This window comes from Clavelina lepadiformis, chromosome 3 (assembly GCF_947623445.1).
Source record: "Clavelina lepadiformis chromosome 3, kaClaLepa1.1, whole genome shotgun sequence".
NCBI lineage: Eukaryota > Metazoa > Chordata > Ascidiacea > Aplousobranchia > Clavelinidae > Clavelina > Clavelina lepadiformis.
In genome coordinates, this window is record NC_135242.1 from 2,106,276 (window position 1) to 2,132,354 (window position 26,079).

At 39.7% G+C, this 26,079-nt stretch overlaps 3 protein-coding genes across 3 annotated transcripts; 2 read left to right on the forward strand and 1 right to left on the reverse strand.

The window, feature by feature from the left end:
- The first annotated feature begins 36 nt into the window (after positions 1-36).
- LOC143448357 (uncharacterized) lies at positions 37-2,195 on the forward strand. Its single transcript, XM_076948059.1, has one exon. The coding sequence runs from the start codon at positions 37-39 to the stop codon at positions 1,516-1,518; it is 1,482 nt and encodes a 493-aa protein (XP_076804174.1). The 3' UTR covers positions 1,519-2,195.
- Positions 1,531-17,513, forward strand: LOC143448359 (phosphatidylinositol 4-kinase alpha-like). Its single transcript, XM_076948063.1, has 44 exons — positions 1,531-2,293; positions 2,474-2,590; positions 2,684-2,768; positions 3,031-3,192; positions 3,298-3,507; positions 3,846-4,000; positions 4,381-4,558; positions 5,053-5,180; positions 5,623-5,784; positions 6,003-6,168; positions 6,421-6,523; positions 6,614-6,709; positions 6,877-6,964; positions 7,125-7,220; positions 7,414-7,526; positions 7,627-7,702; positions 7,925-8,164; positions 8,266-8,374; positions 8,503-8,651; positions 8,729-8,862; positions 9,067-9,217; positions 9,366-9,466; positions 9,551-9,656; positions 9,840-10,013; positions 10,200-10,355; positions 10,551-10,658; positions 10,797-10,897; positions 11,035-11,272; positions 11,450-11,571; positions 11,894-12,037; positions 12,124-12,362; positions 12,781-12,926; positions 13,148-13,306; positions 13,517-13,664; positions 13,748-13,877; positions 14,038-14,145; positions 14,338-14,464; positions 14,707-14,901; positions 15,036-15,197; positions 15,480-15,611; positions 15,734-15,858; positions 16,009-16,129; positions 16,419-16,592; positions 16,863-17,513. Exons 1-44 carry the CDS (start codon positions 2,177-2,179, stop codon positions 17,130-17,132), a joined length of 6,321 nt encoding a protein of 2,106 aa, XP_076804178.1. The 5' UTR covers positions 1,531-2,176; the 3' UTR covers positions 17,133-17,513.
- A 325-nt stretch (positions 17,514-17,838) lies between these two features.
- Positions 17,839-23,197, reverse strand: LOC143450179 (heparan sulfate glucosamine 3-O-sulfotransferase 6-like). Its single transcript, XM_076950619.1, has 5 exons — positions 22,025-23,197; positions 21,764-21,858; positions 21,412-21,578; positions 20,363-20,537; positions 17,839-19,403 (listed from the first exon to the last, which is right to left on the reverse strand). Exons 1-5 carry the CDS (start codon positions 22,167-22,169, stop codon positions 18,792-18,794), a joined length of 1,194 nt encoding a protein of 397 aa, XP_076806734.1. The 5' UTR covers positions 22,170-23,197; the 3' UTR covers positions 17,839-18,791.
- Positions 23,198-26,079: the final 2,882 nt, after the last annotated feature.

The following is a 26,079-nucleotide window of genomic DNA, read 5'->3' on the forward strand; positions in this document are numbered from 1 at the left end:
TCATTTCTAACGTAAAGTGAAAAGAAATTGTGTAACATGTCCGGCCACGAAAACGACATGAAAGACATTCTGAGGAAATTCACGACCTTGGATAGAAGCGGCCAGGATCGTGTACTGAAGCAACTACTCTTGAAATGCAAACCACGCCAACTGCAAATGCTCTATAGCGACACCAGACAGTTGCTTGCCGTGGACTTTGTTCCGTTCATTCCTCGTGAAATAGTCGACAGAATATTTTCATATCTCACTCCGGAGGAACTGTCTCGTGCTTCATGTTGCAGCACACGGTGGCGTGAGAGAGCTAATTCAAGCAGTCTCTGGAAGGCGTTGTGTCGCCGACGACAGTGGCTTCATTTTGGAGAGGGTTCGTCACAACCCCAAGAACTCTTTACCCCGACCCCCCCAACATTGGCCCCCCAAACCACGATGACATCCCCCACTTTTCACCCTGTGTTACATACATGCAAGGAATTGCCTCCGATTTGCAAATGGAAGGATATTTTCATCCGTGCCTGCCATTTGCATCGTAATTGGGCGCATGGACGCTACGTGGTCCTCCCTGCTATGCGAGGACACAAAGACAGGATCACGTGTATGGATTGCTCTGGTAACATCCTTGCTTCTGGCAGTGATGACCGCCTGGTTGTTCTCTGGGATGTTTCGACTGGAAAGCTACTTCACATTTTTCACCATCACTCCGAGGCAATTACCTGCTTAAAGATAAAAAACAACTTGCTCCTCACTGGTTGTGCAGATGGTATCATCAGGATTTTCAATATCAGCACCGGAAAATGTCTGGGACATTTACTGATTGAAAATAATGACAAGTCGTCTGTTCGTTGCATTGAATTTGATGGAAGCAAAGCTGTGAGTGGATACGACGATAGGACAATCAAAATTTGGAACGTGATGAGTGGCAAGTGCTTGTACGTGTTGAACGGGCACACGGATGATCTTGTCACTTTGAGTTGTCACGGTAAATATGCCGTAACATCTGCATGGGACGAAACAATCCGAGTCTGGGACACAGAACGTGGCATCTGCGTCCACACCCTGCTTGGTCACACAGAAGTTGTTCATTGCTGCAAAATAAACGACCAGTACGTCGTCAGTGGTGGTGGGGATAAGGTTTTAAAAATATGGCAAATGTCAAGTGGCGACTGCACGCAGACCTTAGTCGGCCATAACGATGATGTTTATTGTCTCGATTTCAACGAAGAATTTATCGTGTCTGGGTCTGCAGACAGTCACGTGAGGATTTGGAATTGGCTCGGTGCTTGCTTGCATTCAGTGCATGAACACATAGGAGTCGTCCGGTGCATAAAGTTACGGCGAGATATGATGATTTCTAGCGGCGACCAGAAGAAGATTATTGTGTGGGATGTCAAGGAAGGAAAATTACTTAACGTGGTACATCGCAACCCGAGCTTAGTCAATTTAATGTGGGTTGACGACACCAAGCTTATTACTGTTTCACCGGAAGCGCCGGGCGTGGTTACTGTGCTTAGTTATTGGTAACCGTTGCACCTTTGTCTAAACTTTTGAAAGTTCGAAACTTTGCTTCAAGTCAGTGCTGTTGGGCTTGTTGTAGCAAGCATTACTATGTTGAACTCGTATTAATAGTTTCGTTCTTTCATTAATTAATTACGTGATTGGTAGCAAATTTCTCATCTGTTTTCATGGTTGATCAAAAATTTTTATTTTTAAATTGAAGATTTTTGAATAATTCTTCCAAAATTTCCCCTTTTTATTGTCATTGTGCAGGATTGAGAATTTTTCACAACGCTTTTGCTCTGTCCATTCGAAAATTTTAAAACTTATGTATTTTTTGCCCTGATCGTTACTCACTTAACCTGATAAGTGCTCACTGTTGCTGGTTGGTTACCAGGTAACCATTTTCTTAGTGAGGTGCATTTTTTATCATGAGGACAGTTTTGAATGACTCCGCAAACTTATTTTGAAATGTGCTTATAAAACCTCATTTCCTGCAACGACTTCTCCAGGTGCAGAACAATTTGTGTTCAATTTCACAAAAAAAATTTGTAACTAAATGTACTTCATGAGTACGTGCCCATTTTCAACCCTGTGTTTTTTATCCAACTGAGTTTAGTGATAATTAAATGTATCCTGATGACTTCCAGGACATGTATTGCACTGTGTGTTTGTGTACTACGTAATGTTTTCATTTTCAATAGGGTTAGGTTTTTGGTTAGTAAAAATGAAAGACTTTTATTACAAAACAATAATAAAACTGGCTCGGAATATTGCAAAAAAGAATAACAATACGCATGAGGTATGTACCTATTTTTGTTCAATGTACGAGAAATTGATTGAAATAATGGTGATTAAAATACTTACAAAACTGATGCAAAATTTGCCAACGAGCTTGAAAACTAAAAATTCCAAGCACATATATATATGAATGACTTTTTAATGAAATATGCCTGTCAATGACTTGTATTCGTGTATTTAGGTGAAAAGGCTTTTATCAAAAGTGCCACAAATTGACAAATCGTCTTATAAATTGAACCTGAAGCATCACTATGCAATTATTGCAGTTGGTGTGTTTTTATTGGAATCTAAAATGCAGGTTGGTATGGAATTTGCAGTTTTATTTATCGCATTATGACAGCATTATGACATTGGTAATTAGTAATTACATGCGTTTGTTTTCAATTTTCAGCACCATGATTTGATAGTGCCACATTTAGTTAATCTTCTGAAATATCTTCCCTCTGCAATTTGGCAATTTAATTACGTAGAAAAGGGTAAGCAAATTTTTGTTGTTGATAGTCGTAAGCCAAAAAATAGTATTATTAAAGTTTAAAATGATGGCTAAATTACTACATACATACATATATATATATATATATATAGCGTGTTTAATTAAGAATTTTTTACCAAATTTTATACACTATGTGTAGACGATGAGTTTATTTCTAACTTAGAGTGTTAACTTTACTGTAAAAATGCGTCATGGTACAAGACTATTGGTTATACCATGTTGATTACTTTGTGGTTGGCATTTAGATAAACTTCCTGCTACTGAATGTAACGCTTTTTGTCTGGCTACATTGCTAAGTGATATTGCTTGTGATGCCTCAACATCTTACCATCAAGAAATAGTTGCAACGTTTCTAAATACCCTGCACAATCTCATTAAAGCCTGTCTGTCCAGTTCATTATCAAAGGGTGAGAACACTTGTGTATTTCTGATTGATTTAAAAAAGCGTCGTTAATGGAAAATTTCAACTGGGTTCCTAAAGTATGATTAATGATTATTATACATCTTTACAGAGACTTTATATAGAATTGTCCTTCCAACATTGATTGGATTACTTCGGGGGTTTGGACGTAGTACTCCAAACAGTGCGAGCATATTCCTGCGTTTATTTCCCGATAAAGTGACCGACGTTAGTTCGGGCGTTTTTAACAAATCAAAATATGACAGCTCACTGTCGGAGTCACTGCAGTGTGTTGCGGGATTCGACGATCATCATTATGTGGGTGAGTGGCCCGGATCTATGAGAAAAATCAATTTTTATTGTTCGGAAATCATCGTGGTCCGCTTAATACTCGCCTTAACACACATTGAACTATAAAGGGAATTGTGTTAAAAATTGATCAAATGACCTTGTGTTCCATCAAAAGAACGAAATTAATCAGAGCCGAGGTTGCACAAGGAGATGGTGCACAAGGAGATGGTGCACAAGGAGATGTTGCATAGTAACCAGCGGCAGTGCTTCCACCAACTGAGCACAAAACATCTCCGCTTATGTATCTCATAAGTGGTTATGACTCATGCTCATTTTGGCAAAGATGAGATAAATGTGAGTTCTGTTTAGAATCTTCCGCTCCTAACATGCTGTCGCGGATGGGAACTTCTTTTCATGTCCAAGGACGAAAGAGCGAACAACACAGAAATGAGATCACGTTTGTTGATGCTGATGGCGCTTTCAAGTGGTTGAGCATCGAGCAATCGAAAAGACTTCTTCTAATGGTAACTAACTTCTATATATATTCATATAAGATAGGCCATGTTCTACCCAGGTGCCCTGTATATTTGTGAAAACAGTTCTAACTTGTGAAACAGTTGCTATTACCCATTGTCTGTCTTGTAATTGTGATAACTGATAACGTTTGTCTTCTAACAGTATCCTTACACTATGTGTTGCTGATGTCCTAATTTATCTGTTATGTTATTGTATTTTGATTTTGATACTACTTTGGTCCCTTCTGTGAAATAATGATAATTATGTATTCGGTTAAAATATGTCCGCCCAGTTGAGTTACTAGTTACTATTATTTTCCAGTTAATATTTTAGCATTAGCATGTACTCAGTTTGAGTATAAATTTAAAATTAAACTCATTTATTACAGCTTAGGCCCCTTCTGCAAACTGATGCCTTGCTCAAAATGGAGACAAGTTTTACGAGTTGGTTGAGGGGGTCTGGTTCAAGTTTAGAAAAAGTTTCCTGTTACAAATCTTTCTCTGAAGTTTTGGCGTTAACAGCAGTTGGATTATGTCGGGATATTGTCAACATGAACCAGATTGGAGGTACACGTTCAGCTTATTAACAGATATATATATACAGGGTTGCCATCAGTCTCAACTCAAAAATAAGGACGACTAGAAAATGAAAGACGAATACCACCTTAAACAGTGCACAACAGGAGAAAGCAACCAATGTTCCTAAAAAAAACAAAAAAAAACAAGACACTATCTGCATGTTCAATAAGGACATTTCTTAGAAAAAAAGGACAAACATATTTTCTAAGACACGGACCTTTAAAATAAGGACAAATCTTAGAAATAAGGACGGTATGGCAACCCTGTATATATACATGTATAAATTATTGCCTATAACGCAGTTTTTGATTTTCGGAAAATTTATGTCTTGCTCACTCATGTGGCTTTAATTTGTTGTATACGGTAATTGTGATTTTTATGGAATTTTTTTTAAATTGTTTTAGTTTCAAGTTTCAGTATTACTGTATTTGATTTCCGATTTTGTCTGTCAACATAAGCGTGATTTTTATTTTCGTTTATAGATGAACTTTGTAAGGATTTTGCAAATTTTGCTGAGTCATCTTTTGTTGATGGTTTCACGCAGATTAGTTCAATGCTTGAACACAAGGAGGAACTTCTTCAGAACCAACTCCACAAATTCCTCATGCAAGTAATATTGCTTTTTATTGCAGTCTGTAGCAATAGTATTATTTCTTTTTTACCCAGGTCATTGTACTTTAGTCAGGTTGCACATTGTTTTGTTCGACATTAGATGAAGGATTAACTTCGGTTTTGGGTTTCTTTGATTTTCTTTTTAGTTCGTGTATTCCATAAATATGATTTAATGTTGCGTTCGTTCCCTAAGTATGATTTAATGTTGCGTTCGTTCCATAAATATGATTTAATGTTGCGTTCGTTCCATAAATATGATTTAATGTTGCGTTCGTTCCCTAAGTATGATTTAATGTTGCGTTCGTTCCATAAATATGATTTAATGTTGCGTTCGTTCCATAAATATGATTTAATGTTGCGTTCATTCCATAAATATGATTTAATGTTGCGTTCATTCCATAAATATGATTTAATATTGAGTGTAACTGTTTTTCATCAAGTGTCGATCTTGTGCCGCGTGCATCGACGTCATTTTACTCACAAACAACGGAGAACGTTCGCAAGCTCAGCGGTTATTTGATAAAATGACGAGCAGATTACTCTCCAGCGAATCGAGTCATATATTCCTTGCTCATGTTCCTCTACTCTACGCCTGCCTCAAGGTATCAGTATCAAATTGTTTGCATAAAGGTCATAGGGTTTAACCTCATCAAGTTGGTAAAATAAAAATATGAAAGTTCGATATTGCCGCGTGTAGAAGAAGGTAAAAACATTACATAAAACTCTTGCATGGCCTAGTGAAAATTTGTTGTTTTTTTGTCTTATTTGAGCTGACAAAATTTAAAATCACTCTTCATAGCCAGTTTTGTTGACTTCTTAGGGACTCGGGTCTTTAGCGAAATCAAGTCCAAGTCACGTCCAGCAAGTGGTCAATGTTCTTCGAGACTTCCTCCTCAATCCTGCTCCCGCACTCGTCAAACTCCAGAAGTTGGAGTCGAAGCAAACCGCTGATGTGCTGAGTCAGGACTCGAGTGATTTACTTGCAGGTATGTTGTCACCGATCCCGATGTCACGCTCTAGTGGATATAGAGAACATTTTACGCGTTGAATGTGACAAACTATTCACTTAAATATCGGAATAGAAAGACCAAAATAAGATTTATACCTTTTTATGCGGATCCCCAATGTGTCAGTTTCTTTGAAGAAGTGGATCTCAATCTGCCATCATTATCATCAAAGTGAAGGCGTGTTGAAAGATTTATTATAAAAAAACAAAATCTTGCTCCTCCCCTTTACAGGCGGAAGGAAAATGCCCGACACGTCCATCATGTCTTCATTTGAAGGAGACGAGCGGCATTCTTATCTTTATCTGAAGACTGCTGCCATTAAAAGCATTTGTTTGTAAGTCATCCGCCATCTACGTCTGCCACGCACTGCAAGAAATAAATGTAAGCTATAGGTGGTGTTTTTGTTTTGATTATAATGTCATAGAGCACTGAAAGTCGGTGGACAGAACGACCCACACTGCGCCGCCGCTTTTTTATCATCCCTCTCAAATGAACTCTTCTCTCTCCAAAGAGATGACCGGTAAGAAATGTTTAATTTTCAGTAGTATTTATCTCAAAAGTTATCGCTCATAAGCTGAGACTTGAACTTGAAATCATGTCTGTCTCCCTTTACTTGAGTTTGATTGCAGTGGGAAGTGTAGATCTCCAATCCTATGCCTTTTCTCAACTTGACTATTGCAATTTCAGGAGGTCACTTACCAAGAAGCATTGCATTGAACTCATGTCCCACATCGGTGTGGCTGAAGGAATCACAGATCCGAAAATTATCGAACAGGTTAACAACTTGTGAGCTATGAAAAAACTGAAATCAGTGTTCACATAAGTACCAGCAGTTTGCATTATTGTTACGCAATAAACACACTTCTGCCGTGTCATAAACAAACATGTGTCAGCATTTCATCGCAAAATTTAAAGATCTTGTTTCACTTAACCAGGTTGTAGGAACCTTGCAGCAGAAACTAAATTCTCCTCCCTCCCACTTGGACAACCTGATAATAGAACAACTCTCCTGCATTGCTGTGCTTGGACCTGTGGGTTTCTTTTTTAGTTAGAAATAATGTGAACGAACACAAAGTCACATAAACCTTTTTTGTTTTTTGTGCAATGATAACAATCATATGTGTTATGTGATACTTGCTGTCTAAAAAATATTTTAACGCAGGGTGCGTTAATACAGATAGTGGCTTCAGTTAAGTTATTGAAACTTTGTTCTCCATATATTAGGACAAACACTACCATGAAATATTGAATATGTTGCTGCAAATATGTGTTAAAGCCGGGTCTGCGGTTTACGGAAGCAGCCAAAGCCCAACTAACGACGCCACTTCGAGTTTCCGGTGCGTTGAGTTTCGTCGTGAGTTCAACTTTTGTAGCTGAAATCATCTATTTGTTCTTTGAACTGTTTTTATTGGATGCTGATGCATAAAATATCCACAGACACTGCTCCCTTGCAACGATCAACGCTCTCGCCAACATCGCCGACAACTTGGATAAGGTTGAAAGAGAATCAAAAGTAAGTTTACAGCAAGATGCAAAAGATGTTTTATTTTCGTTTTTCCCCCAGAGAGACAATGGCGTTAGTTCTGAAGATTTTGAAAAATTCAACAATGCCGTGTGTAATGCATTTGTCAGATAAAACATAGAATAATTGTCATGCCGGTGTTAATGGTTTGAATGACAAAGACTCTAAATTTCAAACGTTTTCATCCAAACACCTTCACATTATATCGGGCAGATCACTTTCACGCAACCTCCATCACCGATCAGGTTGAACTCAACAACTGAAGAAACATCGCGTCTTGAAGCTCTTCTTGTGAGATTTCTCGAGCTCTTTGTGCAACTCGGACTCGAAGGGAAGCGTATGGCGGAGCAAATCGCTGCAAACCAAAAATCCACAAGTGCTGGTGTAGCTGGAATATTGAAAGCATCCAACAGTGCGGGGAATCTTGGGGTTCTTATACCTATTATAGCTTTGGTGAGGATTGAGTGTGTTGGAAATATTTAACTTTCCTTTTTTCCTGGATTTAATTTGATCAGTTTCAATTGCCTGGTTTGCAGCATTTTTCTCTTCTGCAGCTTATGAGAAGATTACCCCCTATTTTGAAACCAACTCCTCGACTTCATAAACTTTTCCGAGATTTTTGGCTTTACTGTGTTGTTTTTGGATTCGCAACTGAAAGAGAAGGTGATTAATGCTCACAAGATGGCACTCTATGCCAGTGGGGTCTTATAATGCAATTAAACAAACTGATTGATTGACATTTGCAGACTGACTGACATTTTTTGATTGATTGACATTTGTTGGCATTTCAGCTTCACTGCAAAATTTTTGGCCGGCCGAGTGGCACGACGGAACGTGCGAGATCTCCGTCAAGTCACCCCTCCTGGTCTTCCCTGGCGGTGACCCACTCCGAAACGGGTTGCAATACACTTCTGCGTTAAAGAATGATGCCGTTACTCCAGTAAGCCGCTTTAAACATACAGATCACCACGTCAATCCATTTATAGAGATAACAAAACCGACTTGTGTCTGATACAGGCCGAGCTCAGCGAACTGAGAATGGTTTTGTCAACTTGCCTCCAGAATAACACCGAAGTGAGCACTCTCATTAACCAGATGGACTTTGCAATGTGCACTTACTTGCTCTCTGTCTATCGCTTGGAAAGACTCAGGTGACCAGTCATATGCCACTTGATTTAACAGAGTCATAGTTATGTGAAGGTATTTGCAGGTGGTTTTTGTACGTTTTATATCAGGTTTTTATTTACACCGGTATCCATTAAACAATCATCGTCTATTGCGTAGTTTACTAAGTTTAAAAATTTTTTCCAAGTTTTTAACATTTTTCTACTTATTTTCTGTTTTTGTGGTTGTAGAGTTCTTTACAGTCCCAACTACTCCCCGGATGTTCTTTTCAAATACCTGGAGGATCGGGCAATTCAGAAGGATAAATCACAGATATGGAAGTGCATTAAAGTCGTCGCTGACCTTGTCTTTCAGATGTTCATGGACATCATCGCAGCAAAGGTCCCTAAATATTTTGCTTCATTTTAATCGAAAAGACTTTCCCTTGGGTCATAGATCGCAAACATTGTTGATCTAAAAATTATTGTAACTGCAAAGTTTCTGTTGTTTTTTTGACCTCTCACATTTATTTTTGTTATCTTCAATGCAGGATAAAACAGAAGAAACCGAATCCCTGTTGGCTGATCAAGCCCAGTTTCTGCTGATAAAGTTTAACAGCGTTCAAAATCGCATCAGACAGGTGGCAGACAGGTTTGTTACCTCATAGTTCATTCTATGAGCCGCTTGTAACTTGAATCACAGCTTTTCAGTTTTTGAAGATATGTGATGTCACAGGTATCTCTCGATGTTGGTGAACAAGTTCAACCACGTTCTGTGGAGCGCTCCCGTCCTCACAACGATGCTTGATCTCTTGCATCTTCTCTCATCCACTCTGTCTTCTGTAGGTTTCAACTCATTATTGGTTTCGATAAGTACTCGCCTAATGCTTGGCTGATCAGTTTTTTAACTGCAACCACTGTTATGCCCACACCTGTCAATCAATAAACAAGATTAAGTTTAAAAGAAAGCATAAGAATGGTTGTCGTTCACTTTCTAGCTGTAATTTAATCACCATTTTTTCAAGGCTCCATTTGGCGAGACTCCGGAGTTGGAAGTTCCCGGCACTCGTTTCACGATGCAGCTGCCGGACTCTCGTACTCTCCGGGTCAAACTAGTCGACGATTTTAGAAAACATTGTCGGGATATCTTGCGCCAGGCCATGCAGTTTGCCCCCTCAGTCACGGCAAGTCACCTTCAGGTTTGTGCGGATCTCTGCTGCTTTTTGTCAATAGACATCATATCTGGACCCAGGGATCAACTTAATGGAATTGAATGTTTTTCTAATCAAAGGTTTTTGCAAAGTGGTTGTTCGGAGTTATTTAAAAAAAGTTTCAGGCAAAATTTAGTCAGTGCAATGAGGGCATTAAGTCTAATGTTCCACCAGGAGTATCTGATCGAGGTGGAAAAAAATTTTCCTCAAAACGCTCACGACCACGTAGGTCTGGCTCTGGCAAGCGAAGTGACCCTGGCCGAATCACTGCACGGAAAACTTCCAAACTATGTCTTGACTTTGAACAACAGAAACAAATATCTTGGAGAGGTGAGCTTTCGTTACACTTGTATGGAAAAATATCTTGCTCTTGGATTTTTAATGTTGTTTTATTTCTCTTCGTGTCAAGTTGCGCCACCATGTTCCAGTTAGGTGCTTCATTGCAGACAATGCGCTGATGTCTCAGATAGAAAAGTGCTGCTAACTTGTGCCACAATCTATCTTGTTTTTCTCTGATTTCATCAGGTTGCCGGGATGTTGAAGATAGAGAAAGAAGCGGGGATTGATCTGAGTGTTGTCATTTTGAAATCTTACAAAACAGCCGTTCATGAGAAATCTGCCCACAGCCTCCAGGTTGGTCAAGCCCTTTGATGCTGTCTACAACTTTATGTTCTTCTTCTACGTTGTAGTTTTGGGCAGCATGGGAGTGATATATTTTTATGAGGGAATGTCAAATTCATTTGTATTTATCGTCACTAATCTCACTTGCAGGGAGCATTGTACAGAGCAACGTCGTTACTTGTCTCCAACAAACTCTCATCATATAAGAACCCGAAGCTACTTCGAATTATCACTCGGTGTTGTGTCGACATGTAAGTGACCATATCTGGTGCGTCAAGCTTACTTGTTATTATGCTGCCTATTTAATGCACGGTATATAAGAATCGGCCAAATTTTTAACGAGTCAACTTTTGCGTTGGTGGTAAGATCTCCTATTTTCATTCCCGAGGTTTACTTTGAGCGTGGTTGAAAGCGCGGTTGATTGTTGGCAATGGCTGATATCAGCTCGAGACGATCTCGAAATCTCATTGCTGTGTGAAATGAGTCTCGCCTGGCAAGCCACCGTCGACCAGAAGTTGGGACTTTTTTCCCTCGACCAAGACGAAGGCGATCCACTTGCTGTGTCTGAAGACCACGTGCCCCAACCAAAGCCTCCGAATGTTTTGCCCCACTTACGCTGGATACGGGTATGAAAAATGTGATAGTGTCGTATGATTAAATGTTGCATAACCTCTCAATTATTCAGTGAAATACGTTGTTACATGAGGAAGCGATGCTTCAAGATGATCTCTCATCCTGAAATTGACTGACTGATTGTGAGAATGATGAATGCTGTAAGAAAACTGATGAAAATTTTTCTTTAGTTCCTCCAGGAGCGCTTCGACATGGTGAAGCATAGCAGCAGTGAACAGACAAGGATGTTGATCTCGTTGATCCACCGAACTCTTCCTATTTTCACTCCAGGAACAAAACAACACTCGTCACGGTGAGGACGGTCTTTGCATTTAAGCGTGAAGGTTCTTGCTTGGTGTCCTCAACAGATTTTTTATCTTAGCTGCATATTTCATAGTTTCTACCAGGGTGTCATGTCCCACTAAAGTTTTTCAATTTCTTATCAACCAAGCAACTTTGACAGAATGGGACCAATATAATTTATGAAAATGGCCACCTGCTTGGAATTACAAATTAAAAAACTTAAATATCAATTTTCTGTTCTTCTACCTTGGGTGCAAAGTTCATTCAAAGAAATTCATTCGATGAATTTTCTAGTCTTTTGTGACCGAACAATGACCTTTTTATCTCATTAGACACATTGCCGCTTGTGGAGCACGATTCTCTGTGCTGTCTCTAGCATTTTCTCTCCTGCACAGTGTGGAATATATAAAGTTGTCGCATTTGGAACGCAATTTTCTAAGAGAAAGGATTTATCTTCATATGTTTGACTACTTTTGGTGAGACTTCGCATATCAACTATGAAAAATATTGTGTTGTGATAATTTCTCCCCGTCGCTAAATCTCCTCAATTGTGACATCACAGCTCTCGACGAAGCTTTCCCACGCAGCCATCAGAAGATTTACGTCATGACATCACAAGCACGACCCGGCTGTGGCACGCACTTCACGCAGATCGCAAGTACCTTGTCACCCGGAGGGCCACCACCCCTCTACAGAACCCCCCTGGCTCGTTCGCACGTGCCTCGTCCCACCTCGCCCTGACGTCGGTTGGTAGTGGGGGGAATACCCTTCCATCGACAGCTTCCATCAAAAACATGCCAGGTTTGCGCATGAGACTGTGCCAAGTGATAATCACATTATTGCACCCATGAGCGTAATTAGCAGCGTGGTTACTCTTCAAATGATTTTGTTGTAAATGTTATCTTATAAAGCCGACTATGGTTTGTTTGCAAAATTAAACGTTTATCAATTTAGCATATATGTAAGTTTCACCCGATTGCGGTTTCACGAGAACCATGCCAAGCTTTAAACGTCAAAAACAAAGTTGATTGTGACAGAACTGATAGTTAGAATGCACAATGTTAACCCTTGACCTGCTGCTGCATCTCGCTATGGCTTTTATCACCAAAAGCAAAACTTTAAGTAGACGAACTTTTCAGAAAGTGAAGTTTATGACATAAAAATAGGGTAAGTTGATTTGAAAAAATTCAAATAATTAAACTGTTATATCATTTTCCAGTTTTATCTGACACCATGGCTTCTGACCTTACTTCACTGGCCAGCCTCCCCATGATGCCGGGTAGTAACGGTTGGATGAACACAGGCCCAATGACCATCAGGAGGTCTGCAGCTGCCGCAAGCAAGCGCAGTTCGAAGAAAGGAAAAGTAAGTTAAAGAAATTATTTCATCTTTGTGGTTAAATAGTTTTTAGTAAGAAACTTCGCGTCGGTGTCAGTGCAATTTTCTTTGTTGTGTACCAGTACAGTCTGTGTCTCTTATTTCATTTCACGATTTCAATGAAAATGCCTTTCTGGACCATAACAGTGTGCTGATATAATGACTAGCTATATAAATATGTCAACGCATATTCTCTGATCTCGATGCAGCCGGAAACGAGGGTCGCGCGGGAATGCATGAAGCGGAGGAGTTTCCTCCTCTCCCTTCTCACATCCGAGCTCGAACACCTCATCACGTGGTACAACCCGAGTGCAAACTCCGACTTCACCATCGGAACTGACCCCGCCATTACTGCGTGGAAAGCTCAAGTACATAAGAAAGTTGGCCTGTTGGGTTTTGGCCATAATCTGTGTGTTGTGTTTCCTTGATTTTGCTAATTTTCTTTTCTCGGTTTAGATATTTTTGGATTCGTTTGACATCTGGGCACTTTGCGCGCTTACGTTGCTTTGATTGTGTTAAAACTTGGTCATCGTAGCACAAAATTCACCTTTTTCTAACCACAGCTTTCTTCATTACAGGAAGCCACTGACAGACAATTGAAGGAAATGGTGCGGCTGGCTTGGGGGATTTCCCCAATGTTAACTGTATTTCTGTCGGATCGCCTGTCCAACAACGAAGTCGTCATTCGAGAAGTGACTCGACTGTTGCGTAACAATCCGGAGGCACGTGCAAAATTTCAAGCAGTCCATGGTATGTTAAATCAGGTTTTAAGCTTCCTTTGCATTATTTCGCGGTGACATTACAGAAAGCCCGGCATTGTCCCGAAGCTATCAAGTACTTAGTGACGACACAGACCGTTGACTCTGATTCGCCAGAATTGAATCACGTGCTCACGTGGGCGCTTGGATCACCAAGCACAGCGCTGTCATATTTCTCAAGGTAATACTCGCGCTTGCATTTACGGCTCATAATTACACAATACGCATGAAGAGTCCCAAGTAGACCCAACCGACGTCTATAGGTTGAAGAATCGCCTTGGCTTATTTGACCACCTTCGTCAAGTATTTTGTGATTCCTACTTTCGAACTTTTATCTTCAGATTATTCAATCCCCACCCACTAACGGCGCAGTACGCTGTGAAAGTTCTGAGGAAATTTCCACCGGAGGCGATATTGTTCTACATTCCTCAACTGGTGCAGTCTGTGAGGTGAATTGGAATCACTGAGTCGTAATAGCAACCGTTACTTTTGTAATAGTCATAAACAATCCTTGATATGAGATTTATCCGTTCACTTATATATGAATCGACTTCATACTTATTTGATCCGGTTGTTTGTTTCTTGTGCTTGCATACGTCACTCCTCACAACCTTTACGACTGTACGTGCACCTTCCAACAGATATGATACAATGGGCTACGTGGAGGATTATCTCATATGGTCCGCTGCCAAATCCCAGCTCCTGGCGCATCAGATCATCTGGAACATGAAGACTAACATTTACACAGACGAGGAAGGCGAAAACAAAGTCAGTTGCGCGTGAAATTAAAGTGTAGATAATTTAGTCAAAGGGATAAAACGCCAGTCTGTCTACAGTTTGATAAAAATTGATATTGCACCCGACCCCACCTAGATGTGGTTAAGTAAAAAAAAACAATTTGTAAATTGTGAAAAGTAAGTTTGTAATTTGTAAAAATCCACAAATCAACGTTCACTTCTAGCTCCAGCACCTTTAAAGCTTGTGGCATGAGAATTTCTTGTTTTTGTCAGGACCCAGAGATCGGCGACAAACTTGAACGGATAATAGAAAGCATTTTATCAAACCTCAATGGACCTTCCAAGGATTTCTATCAGCGTGAATTCGACTTCTTTGCTGATGTCACCAACGTCTCAGGGATCATCAAACCCTACCCTAAGGGGCCTGAGCGTATTGAAGCTTGTCTTAAAGCCCTTGCTAAGATTAATGTGAGTAACTGAGTGTCGTTGCTTTGATAATGTTCACTTTCCTTCTCTGAGCATGCAGCGTGCGTTTTAGTCAACTTTAGCTGGCTAGTGCCACCTACCTCGTGCCTTCAAATAACTGGAATATGATCTCACAGGTACGTCCAGGCTGCTACTTACCTAGCAGCCCCGAGTGTCTTGTGCATGACATTGATAGAAACACGGGTATCCCCCTACAAAGCGCAGCAAAAGCCCCCTACTTGACGAGATTTCACGTGCAGCAGTGCGGGATCAACGAAGTGGAACGGCTGGGCTCGACGGTGAGTTCTATATGATGTTTGTGTGATGACGTCACTCTTATGTGGCGTAGAAAGCGGAGCAAATAGGTAAAGAAGCGGTAATTGTCTGATGTAAGTTTGATTTTTAAAACTCCTTGTTAACTTCTGACTTATGAAAAGTTAATAAAAGCTGAAACAGATTTCATCATGACTAAGGAGATTTTTATTTGGACTTATAAAAAAATTCCCTTAAAAATATCTGGTCTTGGCGTGCGTTCACTTTTTTAATCATGGCCAATGAGATAAATAATTAATCTTCGGCAGCGAACCCAGAATGGTCTCCCGAGCGCGGAATCCCTAGTGTGGCAAGCGGTCATCTTCAAAGTTGGCGACGATTGCCGGCAGGACATGTTGGCGCTGCAGATCATACAACTTTTCCAGAATATTTTTAAACAGGTTTTGAACGTTTAGAAGTTCCAGAAAGCTTTCAAACACGATACGAGTCGCGACCAATTCTGGTTGTGATCGGCCGCAATCATGTCATCTGACAAACGTGATATGTTCTTCTGTTATTTCAGGTCGGCCTGGACCTGTATTTGTTCCCGTACCGCGTTGTTGCAACCTCCCCCGGTTGTGGCGTCATCGAATGCATCCCTGATTCCAAGTCACGTGACCAGCTTGGTCGTCAGACGGCGATAGGCATGTGAGTGACTTGCAACCAACTTAACCGTTTAACTCGGTTGAAAAGACAGGATTTTTTCAATTTTTGACCAATATTTTACCAGTTCACACGCTGTCTGTATATCGGTTATGTCGCTGTGTAGTCATCCGTGTTCGTGCATTTAAACTCAAGGTATGAATACTTCCGCAACGAATACGGCGACGAACATTCAGCGCGTTTCCAGACCGCTCGGCGAAACTTCATCAAGAGCATGGCAGCCTACAGCCTGGTACTCTTCATACTTCAAATAAAGGTTCGGTTTCTTTTCACCTAGCCGTCCTTGCGGTACAACCGGTGTTATTTAAGGTGTTGTTTGGAACCGAAGCGATCACATAAGTTTGTCCAACAGTCTCTCAAAATCCATAAACTTGTAATTGCAGTAGACAATAAGCAGTTAGTCTTTAAAAGTCGCATTCCTTAAAAATTTCTCGGTGTTTGCTAAAGCCAAATCTTAAACGCTGACCATGACCGCATCTGCTAACTGTAAATACCTGGACGCTGCCCAACTTCTCCTACTTAGTAAGCGTTCCGTGCATGGTTAGGATCGTCACAACGGCAACATCATGTTGGATAAAGATGGTCATCTCTTGCACATTGACTTTGGGTTCATGTTTGAGAGCAGTCCAGGAGGCAATCTCGGATGGGAGCCGGCCATTAAGTTAACGGAGGAGATGGTCCTCATCATGGGAGGAAAGATGGAAGCTCCTCCTTTCCAGGTTAGCTCGGGTTGTGGACCAAGTCGCTCCTCCGCCTTAAATGCCGGGCTGGTCTTACCTGCTTATGGCCTGGTTACCAAAATCTGTTTATTTCTTACATTATTCCGAGCTTCACGCGGTTATAGGTTTAAAACCTCATGTAAATACCAAAATGTGGCAAATGTGGTCAGTATTAAACATAATGCAAGTATGGTCAGCTGCACTTAGGTATTAAAAGTGCTCGTAAAATCCCCGGTATGTTTCGTATCAACGCAAATTTCTCCATCACAGTGGTTCATGGAGCTCTGCGTGCAAGCCTACCTTGCTGTCCGTCCTTACAGAGAGGACATCGTGGCTCTTGTCGCCCTCATGCTGGACACCGGGCTTCCATGCTTCCGCGGGAATACCATCAAGTTGCTTCGATCTCGCTTCCAGCCGTCCGCTTCTTCCAAGGAGGCTGCGCAGTACATGGTGCGGGTCATACGCGATTGCTTCTTAAGCAAATGGAGCAGGACTTATGACATGATACAGTATTATCAAAACCAGATCCCGTATTATTAACCGCCGGTCGTTCGTCGTATTGGTTTTATCCGCTGTACGGAGCAACCGTATATGCTTCTGTGGTCTCTGTTCAGCTATTACTAGTTCCACTGTGATGATACGATGCGTGTCATTTGACGTAATGGACAATTGAATCGTGGCTACGTGTTTAGTCGCAAATGACTGATCAACTTCAGCGTAAAATTACACATAAGTGTAGCCTGCGCATTCCTGTAGTAGCTTTGTGAACGATTCTGACAAATATTTTATAATTTTATTTATTTTAGCGAAGTAACTGTAATCCTCTGACGAATATGATTAAATATTACTGTGCAATAATTTGTCGGTTGTACAAAGAAATTTGCTGTTATTTTACGTCCAGTAAAAATTACTTTTAAAGCATTGTCATGACCATTGTTACAAACTAGCCAAACGTGCTCATACAGTGTCAGTGTTTCTTAAACTTTTCGATAAAGTTGCCCTGAGCAGAGGATGTGGCAACCTAAATTAGGCTAATACCCCAATTTGAAATATTGAAATAATTGAAACAAGCCGACAATAATAACTGTCATTGGAGACATTCGACTTGATCCTAAAATGGACGCTGATATCACATCAGCTAAATTTCATTAATGTCAGATTGACAAGATTACTTCAAAAAATTATGAAGTCGATTGCTGGATTAGGTTACAACAGTGGTAGCCTGTGATAGCATCAGACGCAATAGATTCAATCATTTTATTTTTGGCCAAAAGCGCGGTGGGGACGCAAAATCAAGCCAGCTGTTACTAACACACGCCAATGAACAGGAAAAAGTGACGAAGCCGAAAAGGCATAAAACGTGCTCAAGAGAAATAACGTTGATATTTGCTGGTAACAACTAGCACGGCCACTAAACCTATAATTAGTTAAATCCATAAGTTGAAAAAGCGAGAATTAAGCAGACGAGCTGGTGGTGTGTTCAAGCAACTGATGAATGAAAATTGCTTCAATGCTCAACTAATAATCATGTTTATTAAAATAAATTGTCTTTTGCAATGCCAAACCTAGGAGAGGACTCTTGAAAATGAACTTATATCGACGCAAACGCATATCATTGTATTTTTTTGCATTATTCATTTTTCGCCATTAACTGTAGAGAAAGAAAAAGAATGATGCTAACCTTCTTATTGGATGCTAAAACAAGAAAGATACACTCACACACAATCAACAAACGAGAAAAAGCAGCAAAACCGTAGGGCTTAAAACATTCGAGACGTTAACTACAGTGGTGTTATAACGATAGAGGATAGCATATGCATAAAACATGAATATATAAGCCCATAACGCACCACTATTTATACACAGTTTAACTTCGTATAGGCTGTACAATACAAATTAAAAGAGGGTTTAATTGCCGATTAAGTTATACGCGAAATCACTTCTGGTAAGGGATAAAACACAATAATAAATGAAAATGACGAACCTTGCTTTGGAGAAGCAAGAAACGAAATGTAACATCTTGACAGCAGAATTAGAGCGCAATAGATCACCGCAGCCATTGCATATATGAGTGTGATGCATAATGTTAGTTGGTGAATTCAACCCGAGACGATTAAACTCACAGACGACGTTGGTTGGATTGTCCTAACTGCATTTGCAATGAACACAAATCTCTACTGGCTTAGCCTCTATACAGCATCACATCCAGTTATACTGATGGTTCATCTCTCTGTAGAAATCCTTGTTAAACGGCTGGTAAAACTTTCTCAACTCTTCCAACGTTTTAGAAGACGCAGTTTTAGCACCATTTCTTGTGCGACCCTTGGTTTTGGCTAAACATTGTAATGACGCAATCAATTCGTTGTTAGTTTCCACACGTGACTGGTTTAAATGTTGCTCGGTTAATTTTCTGTAGCAATAGAATCCGGTATCTGGATTTTTTACAAAGTCCTCCTTCCATAAAAGTTTAGGAATCTTAAGGAAATCTTGAATTTTTTCCATCACTTTGCCGGTGTTGGCCATGAAATCTTCTCCATCGATTGTAAGGAAATTTGACTGGTTATAGAGTCTCTTCCATCTGTGTATGTGGTAAACGTAAAGACCAGTACTTATCAAAGTTGCTGCTGAATCCTTGTGAGGCAGCGCCGTGAGCATCTTTTGCGTTCTCAGGTCACTTGAAGGATCTGTGGTGAAATTAGACGTTGTATTCATCATCAATTTCTCCAATATCGGCAAGTAATGGTCAACATAGTCGTCAAATGTCTTGTACTCAGCGATCATTGTGTCGTTCACCAGATCATGGCGCATTCTCTTAAAAAATAAAACAAGTCAAGGAACGAAAATGGTGGCTACGTAAGCCCAGTATCGTGCACTTTAATAAAGTAAACGTTTTACAGTTTCTCAAAACCATAGAAATCAAAATATCGATTAATAATGTTCTTTTCTTAATTATGATGCTTTCAGTAATAATATAAGTCAGCCGTAAAGTTTTCATCTTAGGTGTGGCTGAGGTAAGTTGGCAGCCGCTACCGCTAATCAACGAGAAAGAAGCGGCAATAACTGTAACCGCTGCTAAATCAGACCTAAGTGCGCTCTAGTGTTTTATTAGCTTGTACAAATAGAACCTTACAAAAAATTCACGGGTATCTTTTGTTAGCTTTGCTGGAAGAAAGTTGTCCGTGATGGTAACTTTCCCCGATATGGAACAGTGTGATGTAATTTCATTTAGTCACGCGGTGGCGCATCATTCAATTCACTGCAATAGCCGCCATTTTTGTATGCCAGCGAGAGAAAAAATTATAAATTCGCAATAATTTTGCAACAAAAACAAGTGCTTTTTAATTTAGCGTTGTAATTATATTTTTACGTTACATGTACATGGTTATCAAAGTGAGTGTACAACTGTAATATGCTATTGTATCATAGGCTATCGTTGTAATGTGCGCTGCTGTTGTGTTTGATTTCATCGCAAATCGTTTCACATCTGTCCGTTTAAGAATTTGCTGTAAAAAGGAAATATTCTACAGCAAATACCTTAGTTTCTCGGAAGATCGACATAAACAATATATCTTATTTACCGTGCTTCTACTACTCGTTAATCGCCCTTCTACTTGCGGCAACAAACCTCCCAAGCGTGAGTCTGAAGATACTAAAATCCGCTTATACAAGAGAAGCATAAATGAGATGTCTTTTTACCATTGCTTTGTGACGTCTGCAATTGGCGTGCGTGGAAAAAGCAGTAAGCAGCAAACCGGGTATGAGTAACTTACCTCATGAACGTAATCAGAGAAAGCTCTCTTGGTTGGGTCGCATACGATCAGCAATAGCTTCGCGTTTGGAACCATATCCTTGATACGAGAAGGGAAATCAAAGGGTGGGGAGTCGAAGTACGCCGGGGTCTTTTCCATTCCCCACTCGATGTCGTTTGTTGGTGGGAAGAAAGATCTGAACAAACGTTTTAATTTTTTTGTATCAGTCATAACATAGCACATAGCCGTCACACTGATGGCACTTCCAACATCAAAACGGCAAATCGACACCAATACTTTCTGCGTAGTGCGATGACATTTTTGTGCTTAACATATATCAACGTTGTTATTTGTCGGTCAGGTTTGGGACCCCGGGAAATCCCAATCCCGATGCCGGGATTTTTTGTGGTGAAATCCCGGGAGTTCTGAGTTAACGTTTTGGCAGTTCAGCATTGCTTGATATGTGGATTAAATTTCTTTAAAACAGTTTTGCAGTAGCTAGGTTCGGCACAAAGTGTTGTCATAGTATTGTCATGCGACCTATTGGGTAGCAATGGCTGCTGAACAATCGCTTTTATCGCACTGGTTTGGGCGTTGTGCATCAGTTTTCAGTCAAACTGTATTCATATGCTTGCAATTGGTTCTCACTGAGTCTTGGCAATCAGAATGTTTAATTTAGATGATGTAAGTTCACAGAGAAAGTCCAAAGTCTGGCGAAATTTTTTTGTGTCAGTATTACAATAAATAAACATGTTTTGTTTTGATTATATGTGTACATTTCTGACTTTGTTAATCCCGAAAAGTCCCGAGATTGTCGGCTGAAAGTCCCGGGAATTCAAATTTAGTCCCGAAATCCCAACCCTATTGTCCGTTTAATTTAGTTTAAGTTGTTAATGTATTCAAATGCGTTAGTTTACTTTCATTCATATTATTTCCGTTATCCGACACTGTGACATGGCACATGCGGTATGCTAGACAGCACTGGCTGTTACAGTACATAAGTAAACAATTTCTGGCCTATAATGTATGTAGATTTCATACAAAGCGTTATATTGAAACCTGCAACTTACATGTATCTTGCTGCACCCGCCGAATATCCTTTACTGTTAAAGAAAAACGTTTCTGATTGAACCTCGATGGGTATCTTGATCAAAGGATGATGTCCAAGAAAGCTTACTACACCATCAGTTCCGCATTTCTTCACTCCGATTAAGATTACGCGAGGGAGCTGTTTGCGCTGTGAAATACGATCGAATAATTACTAGAAGTAACTCATTCATGACTGACTGACTGACTGACTCGTAAGCAAGCCACGACTTGTCAGAATAAATTGTTAAAAATTTACAATTACTAATGAATTTTCTTACACAACTAGGCTTCATTATATCACTATTTTAAGCTACAATAGACTGATATTCAAACCCCAGGGTTTTCCTCTTTGTGCATTGCAATTTCTTTCAAAGCCTCTTCCCTCGCGTTCAACCTTGATTTGTACTGTTCAATAATTTTCTGTTGCTCTATAATGACGTTACAGATATTTTACGTCATGATAAAACCTACTTAAAAAAATTAAGTACTGATATTTTTTATGGAGTAATGTAATATCTGACGATAAAATTTAAATCATATAAATATTCGTACAACAATGATACACGATTGAGGGCACAGCATCAATCTGTTTACCTGATTTTGTTTTGTGTGCCTGGCTTCTGCCTGCCTCTGATAGTGAGTAGTTGAATAGATTTTTGTTTTTCCACGACCATATTACAAATGGTCCAAGAAGAAATATGCTAAGCACGATGTAACGGCGAAGAAACCTCTTCAACATCTTTGCAACTACTTCCGTTCCCTTTGCCTCATTTCAGCAGATTGCGCCAGAGCTTACCGCCGCATGCGCAGCCATAAGCAAACTGAGTACGCTCTGCACATAGAGTGTCCAAAGGCAATTAACGGTACGCTAAGTTTATCTGTAAATAAAATAAATGTTGCAAGTAATGGATTTATAATAATGCGTGTTTGGCTTCAATATCCCGGTAAATAAAAGAGTTAAATACTTAAACATACACTTAGACAGTTTTAACGCTTCAAAATAATTTTAAATATTAACTGGTATACACAAATAAGCTTAAGCTGTCCACCGCCAAGAAGGAGGTATATCCCGTATCACAAATACCTTGTTCATTTATCGGTGCAACATTATAAATCAAAATACTAACCAAGCACGATACAACGCGATTTTGTAACATTTTCTTAATCTAAAACGCTCGATATTTTACAACTTCATTGAAATGAGCTGTTCACCCTCACTGATCCTGACAAATCGGCTGTGCTTTCCTTGAACAAAAAAATGGCTTTCGTCTGAAAATAAAACCTTCTTCCAATCTTCTACTTTCCAATTTTTGTGTTTTCTAGCCCATTCTAATGTTTTTCTTTTCATTTTATGAGTAAGAAGATGCTTTTTTTGCGGCTCTTTAGTTGTTCTACCACTTTTTAGCAGGCGGCGGCGCACGGTATACTTGAGCTTACATAAACTCCGGCATGCGCTAAATTCTTTTGTAAATCAAAACTGGTTTTCCTAGGATTCTTTTTGCTGTTTCTAACGAGGACTGCATCATCTTTTGGGGTAGTTTTTGGCTTTTTACCGCGTTTTCCTTTTCGTCTTGGACTAACAGAGCCAGTTTCTTTCTGTTGCTTGATAATCCGAGACAAAGACTTTTGGCTGAATCCCACAATGTTTACAATAGCTGTTTGGGTACAGTCAAAGTGTTCTGAAAGAGTAAGAATGCGACTCCACTTTCTTGGATTGATATCTGCTATTTTAAATCACAGAAATATCAACAAGCCTGATTCCCAACTACTTATGTAGAAAATGGTTTTACTATGAAACATGGCTAAACGGTTTAAAAATCACTTATGACGTCAAAAAACGCATTTTACGATTGTTACGCAATATGCAGTGGATTTATATATTGTTTGATCAGAAAATGAAATTGCAGCAAACGAGATACTGTATTCCCAAACACACCCCTGATACATTGTGCAAGGACTGAAACATAACTTTAGTGATTAGTCAATTAATTTGCACAAGACTGTACGCTGCGTATTACTATAACACTTGCATCCACTTTAAAATAGATTACTACGTCTCTTGCGCTTTCAGTTGAGTACAGTAGGCCTAATCTTCACACAGCGGGCATTGATAGTGACTTCTTTTCTGCAGAGATGTAGCCCATTCATTTTGAATATGCGACTTGTCAAAACTCGTCATATATTTCTTTGAAGTGACCTTGATCATCCAATTAATTACCTGCGTACAAAAATCCACACTGCTAAGCACATCTTCCTCCAATAAGTATAACAGAACCCGACCCGGCATCATCTGTCCACGTTGCCTTAAACGTACAAACCGTAATCTCTTCCTATTGCAACGTGTGCTGTTTCCCTAACAACGACCTCTCCAGCAGGCTATCAAGCCCACAACCGAATAACAGCTGCTGGATTGGCTCGACAACTAATTGCACCTATAGCCTCGCACGACCATTATTCTATTATGCTGGTCAGACGATTCAACCGTGGACGATTCAACCCACGGACCTTTCAACCTAGAACGATTCAACCCACAGACGATTCAACTCACGGACGATTCAACCTCGGATGATTCAACCCACGGACGATTCAACCCAGGACGATTCAACCTACGGACCTTTACTACATCGCCCGAGCCGTAACGATTGTTTAATCTTAACGAATTAATTGCAGCCGCGTTGTGTAGAAGGCTAGAAGCCATTGAATTTTTTGTGTCTGCGCGCACAGATGAGGATATATAGCGCATGACACTTTGACCAGAACGTTGAAATGTTATGAAACATATAGAATAGCTGACATATAGAATTTTTGATTATAACATTTTCAACTGCTTCCAATAACCACAGAAAAACAGAATTACAGCTATGAAATCTAAAGCCAGAATGATTAATATTTTCTACCCGCTTGTCAAGTTGGTTATAACGTTTTCTAGTTATTACATCACAAGAGCAATCAAAACCTTTTCATTACTTAAAACCAGTTTTGGCACATAGCAGCTATTCGGGTCTTTATAGTGGCAATGGGAAAATGCTGAAAATACTGAAGACTGAGTTATGTTTATATCATTTTAAATTTTGGACAACAAAGCGTCCACTTGAAACCGCAAGGTACTTCAAATGTATTTATAAACCAGGTCATCACTAAGGGGCTATTTAAAACGCGTAGAATCGCCATTCGCTAAACCCACAGCACAAAAAATACGGTAAAGGCCAAGACTAATATAAATCACCCTGATTTATAACAAGAGCATAACTACTCTAATGAACGAGACGCGCTATTACTTGACCGCTAATTTGCTAAGATTATGAACTTGACTTTTGTTAAATAAAACCGCTACGGCACATGGACACTACAAAAGAATCTACGATTTTATAAGCAAACCACAGCCGGCCATTGGATAATATGTAGTCCGCACAGGGTTTCTGTAAAGCTCGGATTTTCCTTCAACTACGTATCATTTAGGCTATTTTTGGAATGTACTTAAAATAAAATCATTCCACTCAAAGCAACATCGCTAAAATATCGTTTCAGACAAAAATTCTTTAGGTCAACCGGGGCCGAATTGACCATCCGCCGGGTCTGTGGCAAAATTCAGCGTGGTCCTCAAAAATTTTCATGTTTAATTAGCTTATAGCTTCGTTTTAAACTGTTTTCAGTCACCATAAACTTATCAAGCCATAGAAAATACATAACACAAGTTAGATAATACTAGATAGTACGTAGGGCAACATAAATTTAATGTTCCGCTTTTTATTTTTGGCGGCCACTATTTCACCGAAAAAAATCGTGCGTTCACAGATCTATTTTTCACAGTTTCTTGTTAACCTAACTTAAATGTTATAACATAGTAACATAAGCCTAACCTAAATCTACCTTCTAATCTAAATCTAATTTCGTTATGCCCTAATTAACTAAAATCAAGTTTTGCATAACATTTCTTCTAACCTAACCTTAACTATGGGCTGCGTTACCTACATAAACGGTGAAATAGTCGCTTTCCTTATTTATTGTTATATAATTGAGTATAATATTACGTCAGAAATGCCGCAGCCCCATCTGACATCGACACATTAATATAATCAGCCGTTCACTGTCACAATATGGTTGACTGCTGTGTAAAGCATAGTACTTAGTTTGTTGGTATGGTAGGTTGAAGAATCTGTGATTAGACTGTGACGGTTCCGCTCGCCAATCACGAATGCTTCAATCAAATAATCATTCTATTTTTCGTCAAAGGCGCCGTGGTGATGAAAAATCAAGCCAGTTGTCACTATATTACACTAACGCTTATACATCAAACGTCAATTGTGCATAAGAATGGCGCAGGCCAATATCAGTAGATGCATGTAGACCGAGCTGAAAAAGACACTTTTGACCAAACAATCTAGACACATTAAGCCAGATTATGACGATTTAAGTTGGTTTCCTAGTCGTATTTGACGTAATTATAGTGTCACTATTATTTATTACGACTTAAGCAATGTCCACCAATAGCCACAATTGATAGCTGTCTTTGATTTGGCTACCTCCTTTGTTGGCTGATGAGTCTCTCTCTTCGAACCACGAAAGTAGATTGTTTCGTTTGCATCATTATGCAAATGTAATTTAGCGCACACTTACTTATTGATTTAATTGCCTGCAAGGAAATGAAC